At 40.6% G+C, this 21956-nt stretch overlaps 1 protein-coding gene across 1 annotated transcript in view; it reads left to right on the forward strand.

Moving 5' to 3' along the window:
- SPTLC3 (serine palmitoyltransferase long chain base subunit 3) overlaps nucleotides 1–21956 on the forward strand; it is an 88521-nt gene that overhangs the window by 46498 nt on the left and 20067 nt on the right. Inside the window, exons 5-7 of the mRNA XM_074927077.1 lie at nucleotides 2373–2497; nucleotides 4670–4763; nucleotides 15417–15522. Of these exons, the coding sequence (XP_074783178.1) occupies nucleotides 2373–2497; nucleotides 4670–4763; nucleotides 15417–15522 (325 nt within the window). The remainder of the gene's footprint in view (nucleotides 1–2372; nucleotides 2498–4669; nucleotides 4764–15416; nucleotides 15523–21956) is intronic.

The following is a 21956-nucleotide window of genomic DNA, read 5'->3' on the forward strand; positions in this document are numbered from 1 at the left end:
TTGGTCACTTTCAGAATGTGTCATCCTTCACCATCACAAAGTTAATAAAAATAGGTCAAAAATATGCTGTTCCTTTCTGGTTCATCTAATAGATGCTTGAACAGAATAATCTGTAGTGAGTCAAGCTTTCTCATTTGTAAAAACAGAAAACATATGATGCAACCCCAAAAAGCAATTTAACTCCACCCGTGTAGTGTTAAATTTACCCCTGGAAGAGTCAGGGACAATTTTCTCATGCCTTAAAATGCCTGTCTTGCAAAGCACACTCAGCTTGTTTCCCATGCTTTCACAAACCTCTCTCTAATTCAAGCTGTGACCATAGTGTGGTTGGCTTCAAGCTTCCATTTCAGACTTCATCTTTTCTTTGTGTGCCGATAGCTGTCAAGCGACAAAATAACATCTGCAGGGAACGCTAGGGTAGCTGACCATGATGGAACCCTCAGTTGTCAATGGGTGCTGTAATCAGATGGAAGACTAACTGGGCCCAAAACACAGAAAATATAGAACTAACCATAGAAATACACCCTGAGACCTACGGGGCTTGCAAGTTAAGATGTGGATTTTCACACACATCTCCAGTGAGTGGCTCAACTCTGAAACACCATGTGGTTTTGTATTTCAAGGAGCTTGGCTACTAAGTGGTGGCTGTGTGCAGAGCCAGCACATATTCTTGTGTACCTTGGGATCTACAAAAGCAAAAATTAGCCGTCCTCAAAGAGCCTCATGCAGTCAGCTCATATCTACTGGAGGTTCTGCAGAGCCAAATTTTCTGCATCATGTTACCTAACTTATCAGAGCCCAGAGCTAGAGACAGCCCAGCTCAATGTACATCCGATGTGATACAAGTGCAGAGGCACTCTTGAGGCTCTGCAAGAGCTGGCTGAAGTCTAGCAGAACCCGGGCAGGGTCTGTGTAAAAGCATGGCACCACTGATCTTTACTGTCCATGTAACCCAGGTTTTTTCAGAAGCCTTACTCCTTATCTCCCTGGTTATTGGAGAGTTACCTGCCTGCATGATTTTTTTGATGTTCTGTTTCCAAGTGAATATCATTCTCACTTTGGATATTTAATGAGAAAAAGTAATAAAAACACTACCTCACTGTAATCAGCTGAGCTACTGTTGTTGCTGAAACTGTACTGCTGCCATTTTTATTTGATTTTTTTTTCAATGACCTTTCCTCCTTGATGAAGGTAAGATCATCTTCCTGACTCACTATTCCTGTTGAGACACTCTAGCCAAGCTTCAGCTTTCCTTCATTCATCTGCCCCTTGTCCATCACAGTGAACACAGATTTCTTGTTCCCATCAATTGTAATTCACTTTGTCTATGTTATTGTGACATCAATTTGTGAGGCGCAAATGAGGTGACGTATTCATTTCCCTATTTTTTTTTTTCCCTCTGTTCCCTGCTTACAGCCTCATTCATAGGGGAAATGCTCTGTCAGAATCCACAGGCCACTCTCTTTTCTTCCCCACAGATCATCCTGTAAGAGTCTCTTCTTCCTTGGTACCTGCAATGCACAGCCAGGCAACCAAAGACTAGAGAGCTGGCAAGTTGAGATGATTCATTACTGTTCAAAGTTATTTGTTATCTCAGTCTCTTAACACCACTCTTTTGTTTGTTGCCTTCTGTATTTTGTCATCCTCCATTGTGAGTTGGGAAAGGTATTGCTTTTGTTGGATAGTTGAAGCACCTTATTTGTTTGGAGACTCCAGGCACTAATATTAGATAAGTAACATGGTGATAAAGAAGGCTCTCTAGTGTTGCCTTATCATTTATGTTTGACTGTTGAGAGGGAGGGAAGAGGAGTGTTATCATCAATTAAGGAGAGTGGCATAGCTTTTACCTTCCAAAGCAGAAAAAGACAGAGTACACCTTTGTCTATCCATATAAAATCTTAGCTAAGGATTTTGTACACATATATAGGCACCCAAGAAAAATTGGAATAATTTAGTTGCCATCGGTTTTTGCTTTCACATCCAGAGAGAACTCAAGAATGCCTAAGTCCAACATTTCCTATAAAAAAGAGGTATTTTTGTCCTCATTGCAGGAGGAGAAAAATTACTTTTCAGTATAAACTTTATCGAAAGTTGTTGTTATGGAAAAAGGAAACTTTTTCCTAAAGCAATTGATTTGCTACCATAACAGCAACAGTATTTGTTAGCATTAGTTATAGCTGGTGTACATCTTTGATTTTTCTTGCATTATCCCACATGCACAAGATACAAATGGAAAACCTTCATTAGAACTTCATGTCATATAGCTTAAAATGATGCACTTCTAGCCTGTTCTTTTGTATGTTTTATGTCCTTACAATTAATAACTTTCACAATTTAATGAGATTTAAGATTCACTGTGCTTATTTCTGCAGGCACCCTAGACAAACATGTAGAACTAGAGGAACTTGTGGCCAAGTTCCTTGGTGTGGAAGATGCTATGGTGTTTGGCATGGGCTTTGCAACTAACTCGATGAATATTCCAGCCCTTGTTGGGAAGGTGAGTACTTCCTTAAGGAACACATAGAACAATCATTTATTAATTGTTTTAACAACGATTGCAGTATTCTGGGCATAAATTAAGTGGAAAGGCTTCATTGAGGAACAAAACTTGATATCAGGAATGCATGAGTCATAAGGCTGATGACCTTGTGACCTTAAATATGCTCCTTCATCATTTTTTCTATGTCTGGATGTTGCTATCACATGTACCATACCTAACACCTCTTTAGGAATGAGTGATATGGTTGTTTAGCCTCTCGACAAAGTTGCTTCTCTCTAAAAAGTAAGCAAATGTTGCATCTCATGTCTCAGGTGAGGATGAAGTATTTGGACTACTTACAGAGATATTTTCCATCTGCCTGTGATGAAAAATGATTAGGATATTTTTTACAACACTTTCAGAAAAGAGAAAGCACAGCATTTAGCCTTTCTGATGAACAGATCTCCATCCAGCCCTGCAAAGAAAGCTGTGAGCAAAATGCAAGTCTAAAGTTGTGACCATATGATAAAAGTTGCGTTCTTATTTGGTGTTGAAGGGACTTCATATCCAATTTGGGATACCTAACACAAAGGCATGAAAATCCATCATTCTGTCAACACAACTCCTGACATAACAAGTAGATACACTGTGCTGTTAGCTGAGAAAGTGGGTAGCTCCTCTTTAATTCATGCAAGTGTGAAACAGTATGAAGTGTGTCATGCAAGTGTGAAACAGTGTTTCCCTCTTGGTGGAGGTGGAATGAACTCACCGTGTAGTGTACGATCAAGATTTCTTCTGAAGCACTGACGTAAAGGTGGAGTCACTTCTCCACTCACTGTTGAAGATGAGTCAAGCTTTTGCAAGAGATTTCTAAAATACATGTATACAAGGGTTGAGTAGGGAGAACTGCTTCAGCTGCCTAGAACACAAACTGCCCAGAACAGTCTGCAATGGTGCTGAAGAAGTTGTCCAGCAATTTCAAAGGGAACAGACACAGAGAATGAATAAAGGTAAATTTATGAAATTGCAGACATACGTAACAGTGTAAGATACTTGTCCCTTGCTTAGCTATAATTTTCCCTCACTTAGCTGGCCTCCTGTAGAGACTCAGGCCTCTGTCAGAGGTGGGATATTTGGATGTAAGTGGCACATATAAAGATGTTACTTATATGTATTAGATAGAATTTAACACTGTAGTATATAGTAATATTATGTAGTATTATAATAAATTATATGTATTACAGATACTATGTAATTTCCCTATCCTGGGGAAATTTACTCCTGAATTTTCTTCTATAATTAAGCCTAGCAACCACATTTTCTTGTCAAGATGCATATACCCACTGTTAGTTCTGCATGCCAGTGTTTAGGCAGATTTGTGCATCTCTCAATTTAGGCATAATCTGTGTTTCCAAAATAATTATTTACTTAACATTGTATTACCCTTTGGGTACTGAAACCACAGCACAAGATGTATATTAGAAAGCAGAGCTAACTTGGGTTTCCAGCTTGAATTTCAACTGTGAATCCTGGCTCCTGTTAATACAACAGACAACGATACTTCTCCTGCATTTCTCTCTTAGTTTCTAAAAAGAAAAAGAGTTTTCAGCTGAGTTAATTCATGAAAAATGTACTACAGGTGAAGTGTATATGAATTTACCAGAGAGACTCTGCCTAGTGCCTAGGCTCCACTCATACCTCAATAGAGATTTTTGAGGCATCTGTCTGTCCTGATCTCATTTCTGCAGCCCAAAGTGCTGATGTCAGTCCAGCTTCAGTATCACTCCTCCTTACATTACTGTTATGCAGCCTTAATCTAGGGGTGGTGACTGCATTTTCCTTACAGCACAAAATAGACTGTAGACAGGTGGTAGAGGAAGCAACATCACTTGATTTTACTATAAAGCAATCTCTACTAGGGTTACTCACTACTTGCCAGTTACAGAAAATATTTGGCCCCTTTGCACCACCTGGGAATGCGTGAGACTCTGATCCAACAGTTTCTGCCTGCCTTTGCAGTGCGTCCTGGCACCTGCAGAAAAGTGGCAGAAAATCCAGTTCATGTTTAATACTTACAGCTTAACTGGTGTAGCGCTATCTGACAAACACACATGTATGCTGACACACACACGCATGCATGTCAACAGCGTCCAAATTCATGCAGATGCTTATTGTACTCCTTCTCCACAGGGCTGCCTCATTTTAAGTGATGAGTTGAACCACACTTCTCTCGTTCTTGGTGCGAGGCTTTCAGGTGCTACTATTAGAATCTTCAAGCATAATAGTGAGTATTGAAGTTGGAAGTACTTAGAGACAGAGTTGTTCACACCTCAAAGGCAAGAACGCTTCATATCAATGCTTACTTTGCTGTAAGTTCCCAGATACTACATTTTTTCAGGCAGAAGGTTTAACTGTTCAATATTATGAGTGATTTCTGATGGGGAAAAATTAATACTGTAATCGTATGATTGCTATTGTGCATGATTTGGGTCACCACATTGGACCTTAATTTCAAAATCCAGAGTCTTAATCTCGTTGCTGTCTTTTTGACACACTGAATGACTGTGTGCTGTCATAAAGGTTTTATTTTTATTGTCCCTATAGCCAAAATAATACAAACATACTTACAAAAATGTACTCCATATTTCCTGCCTCTGTTTCTAGCAGGTTCAGTGCAACCAGTTATATTAATGTGGCATTGCTTTGAAATGGTTACACTGAATTCCCAGGGGGCTATACCAAAGATGCAAGTGCTTATATTAAGAGCATCATTCCAAATATAATCTTTAAAGTATCATTTTAATATAGAAATCACACATTAACTTTGTAATCATATAATTATTTTCTAAAATACTGATGCTTTTTAACTTTCATTTAGTTAATGCTGCTGTGGTTGCTGTCAGAGACATCGTGGCTGGCTTTGATGACAAGAGCTTGTTCTTTTCCCATATTCCCAATTGCAATTCCCTTCTCCATCCCCACTGCTGCCACCAGGCAGTGATTGCAACAGAGGTTAAGAAGCTAGAGAAGTGGTGAGGAATGAGAAAAGAGTTCTGATCACCTTTGTTAATAGCTAACACAGTCCCTTCTCTTTATTAAGTGTTGTGTTCAGCCCTGAGGTGACCAGAAATGAATTATGCATATGCTATAAAAAGGCCTAAGGATCTGTTGGAATGAAAAGCACACTATAATTATAATAGAAGGTGTTGTTATAATTAATATCTATTCATAATTTGGCCGAGAAGCAATTTCTGAGGATCATTCAATAATTAAAGATCGTCTGAACCTGAATGTTTTTACAGAAGTAATTATTCATGGATTAGCCTGTAGCATACCCCAACTTGGTTCATGTCCACAGATCTGGATATCCTAGGGATGGTTGCTATACCAGTCTTTTTTTCAACTCTTCCTGGGTTTGTTCAATGCCTTATCCCATTCAGACTTAGGTTTGCCTCACATCTGGCAGGATGGCCTCTCACTACCCAAACCCAGATGTTCTCAGCCTCTCCACCCATCTATACTGCATGCAGCTCACATGGCTTGTGTTGTTTCCCACAGCATTTCAAAGAACATTCCAGTTTGAAGAGTGTATTACTCTCAACTGCTAGGGAAACAGTGGAGACATCACTTGGAGCTGTTGTTCTCACTTTAAGGAATTTGGTCTCTAACCATCCATCAGTATTTCATTTTGCTCCCAGCAATCTGACACCTAACCAGCCTCTGCTTGAGCTTATCATAAATTTAGGTTGATGTTCTTTCGAATAATGTGTGAACCTGAAAAAGAGTAACCCGTCCAAAAGTCACTAAACCAGCACTGGAAAATGTAGACTGTCCCTTTAAAGGGTCTCAGCAAACATCAGTGGAATCCCGTCCAAGTTGCTCTGGAAAAACTCATTGCATTCTAGATTAGAGATCTGATTTGCCAAAGTCCATCTTGTGTGCCATTTCTGAGACATCGTCTTAACTTATTTTCAAAATGAACCGTGGAAACTTATACAAATACTGTTTGGAATTTGAGTGTCAGCTTTTGTCATCACAGTTGTGTAGGCCTGGAGTCGTAATCCAAGTTACATTTAGAGAACACTTCATGTGAAGAAGCTTCACGCATTCATGCTCGCTCTCTCAGCCCCCTGTCAGTCTCTCAGTTCTGAGTTCCGTGGTTAGAAAGTCCTTTCTTTTGAATATTTCCTTAATCGGACGCAGGAGTTACACATCACCAGCAGCTTTTAAAATCACCTATGCAGGAATGTAAGTATGTGCCTTTTGCTTTAGAGAAAATAGGATGTGTACTGAGAGAGGATAGCAGTGGAAAGCGTAATCCAGCAGCACTGCCTTTGTAGGATGCATGGTTTCACTCAAAACAAAGTAGACAGCTTTGTTCTCTGTAGATCTGTCAGGGAGTAGTGTAATACAAGTCAGTACAGAAAATTAATTAAGGGCACGCATAACCAAAACTTCCAGCTTGTGTTAGGAGAGTTCTTTTGGGTTGAGCAGGTGCTTCTTTGTTTTGTTAGATCAGCGCTGTGTTGCTTACAGTCCCAGATTATCCTTCTTGCTAATGTGTGGATATATAGCATATATACAGGCATGCACATGCATGCCCAAATTGTCAGAGTATGTCACTGCTGTCATACTTATGAACAGGGGAATTAAGCCATTATCTATGTCATACTGCATGATGCAAAAGGAAGATTCCTAATGCTGTATTGGCCCTGTGGATGAATAGAAAACTTTACACCTTGAGTTACTAATTGAAGGTCTTTAATAAGCATTAATTTCAGCATCAGATAGTAAAGTGTTTTGACTTTTTAAAATCCTGCTCTGTATCCTAGTAGAAAAAGGCAATCCCCTCTGCATCTTCTTTCCAAGAACAGGAGATTGAAGTATGTCATTTCATATGAGGAAATCAATGACCTGTTAAAGAGCTTGGCCCTGGGCATCAACCAGAGGATGTTGCTGTGTCATAGGCTTGGTTAGGGCCCTCTGATGAGCAGTTGGAACAGTTCTCCAGCAAGGTGCAGAAACAAAGAATAAATCTGAGTCCTATCCCAAAGAGGATTAGTGCTTAATGTACATTTCATTCTTACTTGTATGTACAAAGCCAAGTTGCATGCTGGTGAGAGTTGGCTCGTCTCCTCTGGAGCTATGCCAAGTTACACACACATACTGTTTGACCCAGAATTGCTCTACACTAAAGATAATAAAAGAGATGCCAAGCGGCACCACCACTAGTGCCCGAGACATGCTTTCTGAGCAGAAGAATCAAAAATCAATTCAAATCAGACAGTAGATTTTGAAGTGAACATTTTGCTATTAGAATGCAGCTTGAGAAAGCAGTCTTTTCTCCATGCTCCTCGTTGCTTACATCAGCCTCTTTTGGAATGCTGTGTAATACCCTTGATAAAACTGCCTAGAACATATTTACTTTGGCTCCAGCTTCCTTGGTTGCACATGTGTAGAAGAGATACTGAGAGAAGGGTGAGGTGTGAATGTTTGTTGCAGTTATTATAAATGGTTATCAAAATGAGGAGGAATAACTATGTAACAATTTTGTGAAGCAATGTTATATTTTCTGAACCAGCTACTTCCTTAATACTATACAAAAACCATGCACAGGTGTGTGCTAGTAATCTCCCTTTCTAACAGGCTTGGCATTGTAAACCTCTCTCCCCTCCCTTTTTACCCCCTGTGATGGAAAAACTATTTTTAAAATAAAAATTACAGGAAAATGTGTTCTACGCTAAAAATATTTCACAGAAACGGGAGTAAAACCTGCCATTTTAAACTTGCTACTGAAGTATATTTGTCTTTTGAAAGCTATGCTGTAGCTAATTCTGTAAAACTGTGTTATTTTGTTTCAAAGCATATAATCTGTAATACAGGCTCTATTTGTCATTACGCAAAAGTAAATAATTGTGCTTATTTCATTAGTAAGCCAAGAAGTAATCTCCTTCTATTACCTTGATTATGTATAATATAATTGTTATTCTTACACAAGTTAACGAAATTCTATTTCAGTAAGTGGGTGGCTGTCCTAGGCGTTACACTTTCCACAAAATATCTGAATGTTTTTCTAGAACAGATGGAATTGTTAGACCTCTATGCTTCTCCTAAGTAAAATAAAAGGCACCTAGATGCTTCTCTTTTTTGACAGAAACATCGCACAGGTGTATGAGAAGGTTTTCAACCCCTAAGGTGAATAATAGAACAAAAATGTGCTGTGGACCTATAAGTACATTTTTATTTGGACATAGGAATGTGCCCTGCATCCTGCCTGCCAGTGAACAATCCCTTCCTTGTAAACAGACAGGAATTTACAGGCCTGAGAGAAATGGCCTAGGCTGAGAGAAATGCACAGGCACACACCCAGAGATCATCTATGTGAGAAAAATTTAGGAGAATACTCCATTTCAGCCCTATAACTAAAAACTACTGAACAGGACATTCCCTTCCTGTAGGCTCTCATTAGCACTATTGCTAGTCTTCACCCTGCCAAGGTCACGCGGTGTACCACGGAGTATTTGGCCTTTAAGGGACTTTCTCTGTTCCAGGGATTTGTGAGATTTTGTGGGTGCTAGCAGCAAAGCTCAGCTCCCTGGAGCCCCTGCTCTGCGGAATGTGTGTAGGGGGATTTTTAATTTTTTTAATTCTGGGACCTGAGCAGTCCTAAATTTATGCAGTACTGCTTTTAATGGGCTAAAATCATTCTGACCTGCCCATAAAGCACCTGTCTTTTGTCTCTCCTGCTCTGGTGTGGGCACCGTTCAAGCTACTATTCCCCAGGCAGTGACTTGTTTGGGAAGCTAGAGAAGAGCTGCAATTCTACACTTGAAATGCAGCCAGCACCACGGTCCAACAGCTAGTATGCAGTGGGAGGAAGGTGGGAGGCTAAAACATCTCCCCACCTGTGTGGCATTAGTGGCCTTGTCTTGGTTAGTTTTGTGCCAGGAGTCTGATGTTACCCTTACCAGGTCTGGGCTCCAGGGACCGTTTCCACCCTCCCTAAGTGACCAACATGGGAGCCTTCAGCTATATGGGGACTACAGTCTTGGATGTTTTTATTTCCTGGCCTAGGGAGAGATTGACTTATCACCTGCTCTTTTTCATTTCTAAGAAACTCGTTTATTAATACCATATATTTTAAAGCACTTTTTCAGAACCTCTGACTTTTATCTTGGTTAAATATTAGCCAAAATGCCTTGACCCTTCCAATAAAACTTGAAAAGCAAACCCAAATAGCTAACCATTAATCAGCTTGTGATTTTATCAAGTGTTTTCTGCCACAGCAGTTCTGGGTCTTGTATTGGCATCAAGTGCAGCAGGTTTGGGTCTTATATGGCTATCAAGTGAAAGACTATTTCTGTTCATTCAGTAGATGGATGAATGTGTTACTCTACATCCAAGTGAATTCTGTTCATATCAGCCTGTATAAGAAGGTGCTGTACAAGGCTTAGGATTTGTTTATTCCTTCCAATTCTACTAAATTTTTCTCATACATCTAGCATCAAGCAACCCAATTGCAGTCACATTTTCAGGTTTAGATTTTTCAACTGAAAACTCTAAACAATGTGAGCAGTCTGTGGGAATGTCATGACTATGCACAGAAATCAGGCCACGGGGAAAAAAATTTTCCAGTTCTCTTCATTGCGAGGGCACATCAACATGAAATCAGAACAAGTGATACTACAAGGAGGGCAGGCAATTGCAAGGCACAACCAAGCACCTTGGTTAGATGAAAATCTGGCCTCTGATCTGGTGCTTGAATCCACATCTGAAATGGGAATCACAGTAGTACATTCCTAGCTCCTCCTTACGCACCTTTTCAGAGTGTTGTGAAAGTAGCAAGGGGTTTTCTGGGTACTCACAAATCAGGTGGTTGATGTCAGAAGTGTGTCATGCAGGTGTGGGTTGTTCAGGTTTCCATACAAAATATAGTTTCCTGCTTGGACAACTGCTGTGAATTTATGTTAATCCAACTGGCATTTCTCAGTCTACTCAGTCAAATTAATGCTTTGGAGTTCAGATATGTGTGCCATGAGGACACCTTAAAGAGAAAACACAGCTACCTGGAGAAGTTGTAGTTAAAACTGAAAGAACTTTTAGACAGCAGAAGGCCCTTACCTTTCAGTGCAAATATATTCTCTAGCAAAAAAAGAAGGAAAGAAGAGGAAAAAAAAAAAAAGTGTAAAACTGTAAGTGCATGTTTTTAAGCAAGAAAGAAAATAAAAGAGGGGGGAAACAACAGAGATAAATGAACAGGTAACAGCAAAGGGTCTCTTTGGTTGCAAAAACCAGAGTTTGCAGTGGTTTAGTGCAAGATGGTTCTTAACTTATTTATTTTTTTTCCAGATGTATTAGTGGCCCTTGAATTTAGGAAGGGAGGGCAGTGTTTTAGCTATTTCAGAGCAGGATGAAAGGCACATTACCCACTAAGGTTTTGTCCTCCTTGAAGCCTCTGGCCACTATCAGAGACAGGATTATTGCACCAGATAGGTGGACCGCAGCCTAATCCAGTTTGGCATGTATTTCCCTGTGACACATACAGACGCTGCCACAGAGAGAAGACTGGAATATCCTGCTTCTAGCATGCTGTGTCTGCATTTGCCCTCTCTGATTTGAGAAAGTCATGTCTGACTTGCCAAGTGTAGGGGAAGCTTTCCTGAGTGCTCTTTACTTTCACAGAGATATATGTTTATCAAGGGGAGTCTCAGACTGTCACTGTGGCTGCAGTAATCACCACTCCCACCACCCCATTCCAAATGAAGATATTCCAAGCTGTGATTTCAGGGAAATTACTCTGGAGATGCTTTTGCTGTTCAGAGCTGTGCCAGCAGCCAGGGACTTTTCAGACACTAGTTTTCACTAGAATGAAACCCACCTTCTACAGTCCTACAGTTACTGTTTGGACCAACAAAACCCTTGCGGTGCTTTCCCTTTGTTGCTTTAGGGATCTGCAAGGAGGGACAGCATTGGAGGTAGCCACTCGAGTCACCCACAGAAGGCCAGTGACAAGGAAAGGTACCAGCGGGGGGGAGATCGAGAGAGGAGGAGGTGGATGCTGCAGCAGATGCACTGCAGCAGGCTAAAGGTGGGTGCATGAGAAGCTGAGAAGGGACAGGTAGCCACAAAGTCTGCATGAACTTGCATGAGGGTGTAAAATGGGAGAAACTGGAAACGAGAGTGGCGAACACAAGGTGAAGGAAAGAATGTGATAAGGGTAGTAGTAGCCTGTTTATTTTAATTAAAAATGATTCAGCTGACATCGTGCAGGAGATTTCCAACCCACGCAGAGGAATGGTGATGACATCCCCAGCATTGCAATGTAAGGATGAGGGGTGGAGACGCCGAGTCTCCCTGTGAAGAGGCACTGAGCGTGCCTAGGAGAGGGTAGGGGCCCCTCCAGGAGCCTGGAGTCCCACCTGCACTGGAGGCAGCATGACACACAGCTGCCTGCCCAGGTCCAGGCTCCCTTCAACCCACTGGCAGTTTGTGCTGTTGGTATTTCTGCTGAAGTAACTGTGAAGGATGCCAAACAGGGATTACAAATATATATTCAATTCTAAAAAACCTAAGAGATCCACTGTCCCTGCTTAGGAGACTTTATGCTCCATATCTAGACAATATGCCACAGGTGGAAGGTGATGCAAGGGTGGATTTGGTTATGCTTTGGCTAATTATTCAAGTGAAATTCTTAACACCACCTCCTGGGCTGGTGAATGGTTGTTAGCCATTACCGCTGAAAAGCTTGGGCTGGTGATGGTCAAACAAAGAAGGACAGTTATTTTCCCCATAACTGGTTATTCAAGATGGACTCATGCAACTCATCATCTCAATGTCTCGGTGTTTCATTTCACAATCTAACTATATTTAATGAGCAATAATTCAATATCAGAAAGTGACATGGGGTTGCACTGGCATTTGGTATATCCCACATTGGAAAGTCTAACAAGTACATAGGGAGCACTGCATCTTCACTTTGAATAACAGAAGCAGCATTTGGGGGGAGGATTAAAGCAGCATTGGGGGGGAGATTTTATCTTCATCCCAATTTCCCCTTTCCAAATGAGGCACTACAAGCACAGAGTAAAAAAGGTCAATAAAATTCATCAGCACCTAAAGAAATTATGTGTTAACTGTTACAGGCCTAAGAAAGGGTCACACATACAAGTTTTCCAGAATGAGATATCAAAACCAAAGTAAGACAGCCCTGATCCTGCAGAAATGTCCTTAACCTGTACTACAGCAGGACTGTGTCATGTGTAAAGACAGGCAAGCTCATCCCTTGGAGAGTTTCCCTATCTGTGGTCTTATGTTCCACACTAGTTTCAACAGAGGAGTTATTCACATCCATGTATTTTTTAAGCACCTCTATTAAAATTATATACATTTCACTTCTCTCTATCCCGTCCTCTTTTTTTTCCTTTTTTTTTTTTTTTTTCATATGGATGTATGTTAAAATAACTGAATCTCCAAGACTTGCTTTTAGCCTGGAGAGATGAGCAAACTGACTTTCCTGAAGTCTAGAACTAATCTGGACTGACACATAGAGAGAATACTGAATTGAAAGACCCTAGGTGATTCAGAGGGTTTCAACTGTCCCAAAAGGATTTAGATGGCAATGAAATAGTTCAGTGGAGAAAAGGGAGCACCCATATCTTACTTTGAGTGACTGAGTTTTCTGTCATCCTGGGGAATCTGTTAATGCTCAGAATGTAAAAAGATTTCTGAATATCATCTACTCAAAGGAGAAGGTGAGCAGTTCTCTTCTATGAAACATGCATGTGCTGCAAATGCTCAGCTGGTTTATAAATTCCCCTTTTAGAGCACCAAGGAACTTTTATTTCCTTGATTGCCATCTAGTGGAAACTGTGCTGTCTACATTGCATTCTTCATAATAGCATTTCCATCTCAGAGCTCACTGAGCTGTGCAGATGATTGTACCATTGAAATAAGGGGCAACTTATGCATGTTTTGTGCTTCACAAATTATGGCAAGGTCTTGCTAGGTCAAAAGATTACATGGTAAAGTGCAGAGTGGCAAAGTGTTTCTGAAAAAATTGTCTTTCACCAACATCAGTAAATGGTACTAGCAAGAGGTGAGGGTATCAGGGTGGAAGGATTCACATCATAAACTCGCCATCTCTCGGGTCACAGGTCATTCATGATGGACAGTTACCGTGCAAATGGCCTGGTTCCAGTCAAGCAGAAACCAAGTTATAGGTCAATATTAATAGATCTAAGGTGTATTTTCTTCACTTGGGACAATTATATTTTGAAGATTAGCTTTGCACTATTTTAGAAGGTTATAATAACTGCATTAAGATGTGTGATTGAAACAGTGGGGTTATATAATGAAAAAATACCATTGATTTTCTAAGCCCACAATTTGAGCTGATCTTTAGTGTTCCTTGGGGTATTACAAGTCTCTATAAGATGTTCTTTGAAAAACAGTTTGAAATGTAGATCCAGATTGCTAAAAAGTGCCAGAATAATTCATTTTGGAGAGTGTTCATTCATGTGGAGACGCTAGAATGCTAGTTAGATTTTAATTCTGCATTGAGAGTCAGATTTGGTCTGACCCTTTTGCCTGTGATGGTTTTGCTTGTTTTTTTCATGTTTTTTAAAACTTCAGTGGCTTTCCTTCAAGAACTGTATTAGATTATCCACACTCAGCCCTTGAGAAAGCAGCTAAATTTCTAACATTTTTCCAGGCCTCCTTATGTTGAAGTCCTACCAGTGCCAAACATTTTGGCACCAATTTAGTGTATCCATGCCATGTGCTTGTACCCACTTGTCTCTCCCTCTCTCATCAGCAATCTTTCACTCACTTTCCTTCTTGAGAAGGACAAGATTTCTCTTACTGCTATCCTGACATGCATCACACAGCCTGAACCAAACCTTTGCTGAAGCAGTGCATGTTGTTCATGAGCTTATGGTGATGTTGGGAAGTTTCGGCTGGGATAGAGCTAATTTTTCTTCATAGTAGCTAGAATAGTGATGTGTTTTTGATTCAGTATGGGATTTGATAAAAGAAGAATGATGATAATATTCTGATGTCCTTAGCTATTGCTAAGAAATCAAGGACTTTTCAACTTCCTACGTCCTGCTAGTGCACAGGTACACAAGAAGCTGAGAGGTAGCACAGCCAGAGCAACAGACCCAAACTGGCCAATGGAATATTACATATCATACAATGTCATGCTCAGTAGATAGATGAGGGTTGGCCAGAAAGCCCTCTCTCTTTTCCGGGATTGTGGTTTCGACATTTTCTCTTCTCTGGGATTGCTAGCTGGGAATGGGCTGGGCATCGGTCAGCAGGTGGTGAGCAATCGCATTGTGCATTACTTGTTTATATATTCTATTATTACTATTATTATTATTATCACTGTTATTATTTTTTTAAATTTCATTTCAATTATTACACTGTTTTTATCTCACCTATGACTCTCCTTACCTTTACGCCACCAATTCTCTCTCCCATCCCCTGGGGACGGTGAGTGAGAAGCTTCGTGGTGGCTGGCTGCCAGCCAGGTTTAAACCACGACAGAAAGCAACCAAAACCTCACTATTTGGAAGCCTTGAGACATGAGTATCAGCAACCCATACAGAAAACTACTGGCAGTTAGCCTCAGTACTTAAGCAAAGTGGTTCCCTTTTACCTTTAAATAAAAATGTATGCCAAGAATTTATAGAAGTTCCCCAGATAAGGTGCATAACTGGAAGCTTTTTGTAACTCTCTTTGTCACTAGATTTCATTCAAGCCAATTAAATCATTGGCTTTTGCCTACTAATAAAGGAAGTTTATCTTCGGGACACATTTTCTTAATGTTGTCTTTTTCTGTATAGGCAAAAATAGTGCCCAGTGGAAAATCAAAAGTTTGTTAGAAAAATCCTTGTTAATGTTTTTCCTTCCTCCTTTTTCTTATTTTGAAATAAAGATATGCAGAGTCTTGAGAAGTTGCTGAGAGATGCAATAATATATGGGCAGCCTCGAAGCCACAGAGCATGGAGAAAAATTATCATCCTCGTGGAGGGCATTTACAGGTATGTTTGTGTTTTGGAATCGTGAGTACTCTTTATCATTTCTGAGGTCAGAATGATATATTGAGGGAAGCGAACATTGACTCTAGGCATCTGAGAGAAATCTTAATGAGAGTGAAGGTTACCAGAACATTCTGTGATCTTATAAATATGTTGATTTCCACTATGTCGTCTGAGCCCTGGTATAACTTGCTCCAGTTAGATCCTGTGCATTGTTCTGAATGTTGATTTGGCAAATCACAGTGGAGTGGGAGATGTACTGTGGGAGCAAGACAGATCATCAGCTGGTGTATGTGATAAAATTCATGGAGCTATAGTAGGTGAGGAGTTTTACTAAGTGAGTAAGCTGAGTTTTCTGAAGTTATTTGTTATGTATGGGCAGATCAAAAGACACCTACGCAGAACTAATTCAGTTCTGTGTGCCCAGTTCTTACCTGGCTGCTGGAATCCAAAAACTCAACATAGGCCAAGTGATAACAGCACCTTTCTAGTAATTAGTGCTGGATCTAATGGACTGACATTTTAACTGGAAGAACAATTAAATGACTGACTTTCAAAGAATTATATAGTGGTATTTCATGTAGCCCCAGTCCATGGAGGAATTTGAATGAAGAAGTGCCTTTTAAGAATACATCAGATAATATCAACATCAATAATACCATGTAATTATAGAGCATTCTAGTCAGATAGCTCTGATTCATGAGTGTGGTGCATCTTACACCCCACCAGAAAGACAAACCATCACTAGACTTGATCAGAAAAGTAGAAGCACCAGTCAGGCTCACCATCCTGGGCTTCATCCTGGCCACCACTCAAGTCAGGAGAAGGTTGCTGAGGAGGCAGCCATGGGGCTAGTGGATGGCATGGAGGGGGAATCACTGGTGGGCAAGGAGCTGAAGCAGGGAGAGGTAGAGATCATGAAGAGAAGGAGAGGGCTGAAGAAGCAGGGATCTGAACAGCAAGAGGGTTTGCAGGGACCTAGGCAAGGCTACTGTAGCACTGACGAGAGGAGGGGCAGTCAGGGAAGGTTTGGAAGTAACGACACCTGTACCAGAGAGAAGGGAACCAGAACTACTCATTCATAGGATGTGACATGGTTTATGAAAGCAACATTAAACTTACTGAAATACAGCCAGTCTGGCTGGGCAGTCGTTTATGCCCTTTTATTGAGAAATGCTAACACAGTTTTGCTGATTAACGTTTTTCATAAAGAATCTTTTATGATCTTATGTCATCACAACTTCATAGTTGTCAGTGCTTTCTTTTTACTTAACATTTTCCATCTGCAAAGAGAACAAATCAGTCCTTATCTAAACACCTGTCACTCAGACTTAAAACAGGTCGGCAGCGGATCAGCTGATGCAAAGCAGGCTGAACATCTCCTTTCAACCAGAATAAACAGAGTATAACTGCAAATAAACATAGCTTGGCACTACTAAAAGAAAGCTCAGATTTAAGGGCTTTGATCATGCAGAATTTAAGTGGACCACCAACATTTTACTGACAAATATTCCCATCAGTCATATGGCCTGCAGAAAATGCTCCAGCTGCTGAGCTTTGTTCACTTTACCCTGGATATTGACCACTAGGGAGCAAGAAGGCAGACTGGTGACTCAAAAGCATGGATTGGCCTGAGCAGTGGGACAAACCCACTGTCATATTTTTGCAACTACATTTAGTTGATGTATGCAATGCATAATTTTGCAACTACATTTAGTAGTACATTGCAACTACAAGTAACTATATTTCCAGGTGTATATTTGATATACAGTTTTCCTCTAGTTTTGCGGTTCATTTTCAAAGGAGATTTCATTTTCAAAAGTTCAAGGAACCTTCTGTTGGAACGCAAAATAAAAACCTGTTAAACCTCAGAGAACCTCACTAAAAAGGAACCGTGAAGTTCCTTCAGCCCCTTAAGGGCTAAATAATGTTAAGACCACTCATGCCCTGAGTGTCTATGCTTGTGAAAGGCATAAAGAAACACAAATCTCAGCTCTCTAATAATCTCTCATTGGAAGCTAGCCCTAGCAGTAGCTAGGTTGGTTGGTTAGTTGTTTTCATAGTCTAAGCAGATCAGAAATTAAAGATTGTGGTTTGGTTGCAAAGCAAGTCTGCTCTAACTTGAGGCAGAATACCACCACACCCCACTGTGTTCTATCCCTGCCATCGCTGCCAGCCCTTGGCATGCACACATGCAGTTGATCTGTCCTTACAGCACTGCTGGGAACAGACTCACAGGCCGTGTAGTCTAATCCAGTAAGTAGCTAACAACATTCCATATGCAAAAGAAAAACTGGAGAAAGAAACATTAGAAATACTCTTTCTGTGTGCATGTTCTTTCCTTTCTTGGCCCATGATTTTTGAAAGAGACTAAAATTTTCCAACTCCATATTGGCCAATGTTAGTTTTCCTGAAGATCTGCCAGATGCCAAATTAACATTCATCTAGAGACTTTAAGAGAAGGTAGACTTTTGTTAATGTATTCTTCTTACAATAGTTAATACCTCTTTTTTTTTTTTCCTTAAAGGACTTAAGTTATGCTTCAGGGACAACTAATACAGAATTTAAATAACTTGGTCAGAGCCATTCTCCAAGTTAAAATATATTGACTTGCAAGTTTGGCTTGGAAAATTTTTACCAAAATGCTTATTCCAGAGATGCAAAAGAAACACTAAGATTTCCTTCTTTAAAAAAATATTGTTATATAGGACACCATAGTCCAACCATAGTTGATGGTATGGAAAAAATTTGCCTCCTATTTCCATTAGGAGTATGTTAAAGTGCTTACATTGTGCATAAGCTTGGATTTACCAGCTGGCAAAATTTGAAAAGGGTCATTGTTAGCCAACATGAGCATTTCTGGAAATCAGACCTGGGTTTGAAACTATAAGCCGCAGATTTTGCGTGGTTACAACTGAAGGCAGAATTGGCCTCTCGACTTGCGAAACACTTGAGCTACATGTCATATAAATAGCAGTAAGTATATGTTTGTTTGCTTTTTAATGTCTCTATTGTTTTAAAAAGAAAAAAAAAATAATCAGAAGTAAATGTAACTACTAGTGAAAGCTGGTTCTTAACTTGGACTAGCCTAGGAGCAAATATATTCCATTTGTGTTCCAAACTGAGAGAGACCATGAAGCCATCAATCTTCAGTACAGAAAGCATGAACAAGTTTTGGCAGTATCCAGGGCACAAGTTAAACTGACTTGCTAAATCATATTTCTATTATTTAAATTCCAGCTAATGTTTTCCTTGGCTTCTACCATTTCCAGTTCAGGATTAATCAGTTACTGTGTTCTTACATGGTTTGTAGTAGGCTGCTTCTCTCTTGCACACATATTTACCTAGGAGTCAGATAGGCCAAGGCCCAGGGCAGGAGTTATGGGGCACCAGAAACTGATCAAACCAGATTGGTTTTCATTTGTTTTTTCCCTACTTTTGATTTAATTTGGGTATTTTCCCTTCCAGCTAAGAAAATAGTGCTCTGATCAGTTAGATATTGTCCAGTGCCTTTTCATGTGCATTAGAGGTTCCTTGGGATTCAATGCCAATACCATGGGAAATTTATCAGGGTTATTTTTTATATCCTGGGATTAAGTGACTGGACTTCCAGAAAAGAATGGGGTAGCATTTAATATCTTTGGCCAGTGACCAGCATTAAACATTAACATTTCTATCGTTTCAGTGTATGGGATTGTATTTGAGGGCGGGATTTGAAGGCTTTCTTAAAGCTATTGCCCTAAACTACAAAACAGAGATTGTTGTATGAATGTGCAAGGTTTATGTATGAAAACAATACCTAAAGTAAACATTAAAATGGTATGCATGCATCTTGGGAGTAACAGATCAGAAAAGGAGGGATTTTCCCAATTACAAGCAAGCCTGAAAGAGGAATAAAGTTTTCAAATGTTAAAAGGATAGTGGTACTATAAGACATGTTTAGAGATCTTGAATGATGCAATTATGAAGAAGATAACAGGTTGAATATCAGTAAATTATTTTTCCTGACAGAAAAAAAACAAAACAAAACAAAACAAAACTGTAGTACTATAGTAGGATGTAGAAATTTCCCAAGAAGTTTCAGAATAAACTGGACAAAAACCATCAGTATCCTGTCAGAAATAAACTTGTGTTCCAAGTGAAGGGACCAGCACAAGTGTGCACCTCCTGTCTCTCAAATCACATGGCTCCACAATTCATCAGCTGCTCCAAGAAGAATCTCAGTGGTTTGGTAGGGATTGAATCAAGCTTCTAAATTCAGTGATCCCAAAATTTTGGATTATCTCCTTACATCTGGAAGTAGATTCAAACTGAGTGTGTACTGAAGAAAGATTTTGTGCCTGCCCACCGAACAAGGGAGATGAGGGTCAGCTGCAATCTAGAAGTTTTACATCCCTGCCACCAAGCTAATAATTTTTGCTACAAGACAGGATGTAATACCACATAATGAGAATGTCTGGCCAGGGCAGAGCCAGCTTATGTTTGTCTCCATCCAGCTTTTTTGACATGCCCTGTGTGCTTGAGCAGATCTGGAAACAGATCAATAGCTTTGTAAAAGTGACACAACCAGACCGAGACAGAACGATTACAATTCTCTTCTGGCTCTCTGGTTCAAACTCAGTTGACATCAATATTTACTGACGGATTCAGTAAACTTTCCATTTGGGCTACCCAAGGGGTTACGTGAAGTGAGCTTTATCTTGGAGCAATTCTAAACAGAGAAGTGTTCATATCACAAACCATCTCCCAGGGTCAAAAGAGAGACCAAGAACAAAGTAGGCAGCAAAACAGCTCTCATCTCTGCCATCAGGAGGGCTGAGGCCTGTTTGAATGGCAGCACAGAAAATATACATGAAACCAGCAGCACTTTTTCTACTCCATGGACATTTCAAGGCCATGTTAGGATCTGTGCCAACTATTATAACCATTTATGTCAGCTAGCATCTTTCAAGAGCAGTAAATCAACACTGAAACTGAATACAAGTGTCTTCTTTTCCTAAACAGCTTAGAGTTCAGAGGGAAATCTCCTACACAGACAAGTAAGAAAAGTTAATCTTCTTAATGGTTAAATCTTGCAACAGCCACGTACCAGCTTTATGTAGTCTTGGATTCAGCAACAACTTTGCTTCCATTTCACACATATGCAGCAAATCAAACTCTGTATTTTTATTTTACCATTTTTACTCTTGTCTTTTTGAAGATAAATGCTGTTTCTTCCATCTGAATCTCCATGAGCCAGTAATTCTAACGATATCCATGTAAATGTGGGAAAACTGTTATTGTCCTTCTCTGCCTAGCTGATTTGCCCAAGTATTGCTGGGACATGGGGTGGGATGCCTATTTTCTTCCCTCTGCCAAGGTGCTCCTTGGCACCACTCTCACTCTCTGACCGTATAGCCAACCTGCAAGCTGACCAGACAGGTGCAGCCGAAATCTGACAAAGGCTTTGACTCTGGGCTATGTGAGGACTGTGGGCTCTGCCTCTGTATTCATTAGGGATGTAGCTGTGGTGGTTCAAGTTACTTCTCCTGCACCTGCCAAGTGCCATTTGGGAAAAGTGAGAAAGCCCAGTCTTCAGAAGCTTGCAGCACAGAATCACAGAATCATCTAGGTTGGAAAAGACCTTGAAGATCATCCAGTCCAACCATTAACCTCACACTGACAGTTTCCAACTCCACCAGATCTCTCAGCGCTGGGTCAACCCGACTCTTCAACCCCTCCAGGGATGGGGACTCCACCCCTGCCCTGGGCAGCCCATTCCAATGCCCAACAACCCCTTCTGGAAAGAAATGCTTCCTAAGAGCCAGTCTAACCCTGCCCTGGTGCAACTTGAGGCCATTCCCTCTTGTCCTATTACTTGTTACTTGGTGAAGTGACTCATCCCCAGCTCTCTGCACCCTCCTTTCAGGGAGTTGTAGAGGGCGATGAAGTCTCCCCTCAGCCTCCTCTTCTCCAGACTAAAAGCCCACCCTTCTCTGCTGCAAGAGATTGTGGTGCCGATATACAGCCCCATAGCTGCCTCTTCTATGGCTGAGCAAGACAGAAGGGCAAGATTTGCCAGCAGTCACCTGACAGCCAAAGATATGCCTCAGGCATGTACAGCCAGGCTCTCTGAACCTCCCAGTATGAACAGCACAGGCAACCCTTGTCCATGGCTGCTCCACCCATGTTGTTCTTTCAAACTAATGGAGACTTGCCTATGGGCAGGTCTCCTTCAAAACTGGAGACCAAGCTGTTTCTGGACTTACTCAGGAGACCGAAGGATGAAGAAGGACTAAAGTTGTCAGAAATTTCTCAAGTGCTAAAAGCACATCGTGCTCCTTTTGTGGTACCAGACTTCCAGCTGCATAGTGCAAATCGAGTGACAATAAAACAATCTGTGAAAGCCATCGGTCCAGGATCTAAGAATTGCCCAAGAATTGCCCAAGAAGTTGATT

Source organism: Athene noctua, chromosome 1 (genome assembly GCF_965140245.1).
Source record: "Athene noctua chromosome 1, bAthNoc1.hap1.1, whole genome shotgun sequence".
In the NCBI taxonomy this organism is placed as follows: domain Eukaryota; kingdom Metazoa; phylum Chordata; class Aves; order Strigiformes; family Strigidae; genus Athene; species Athene noctua.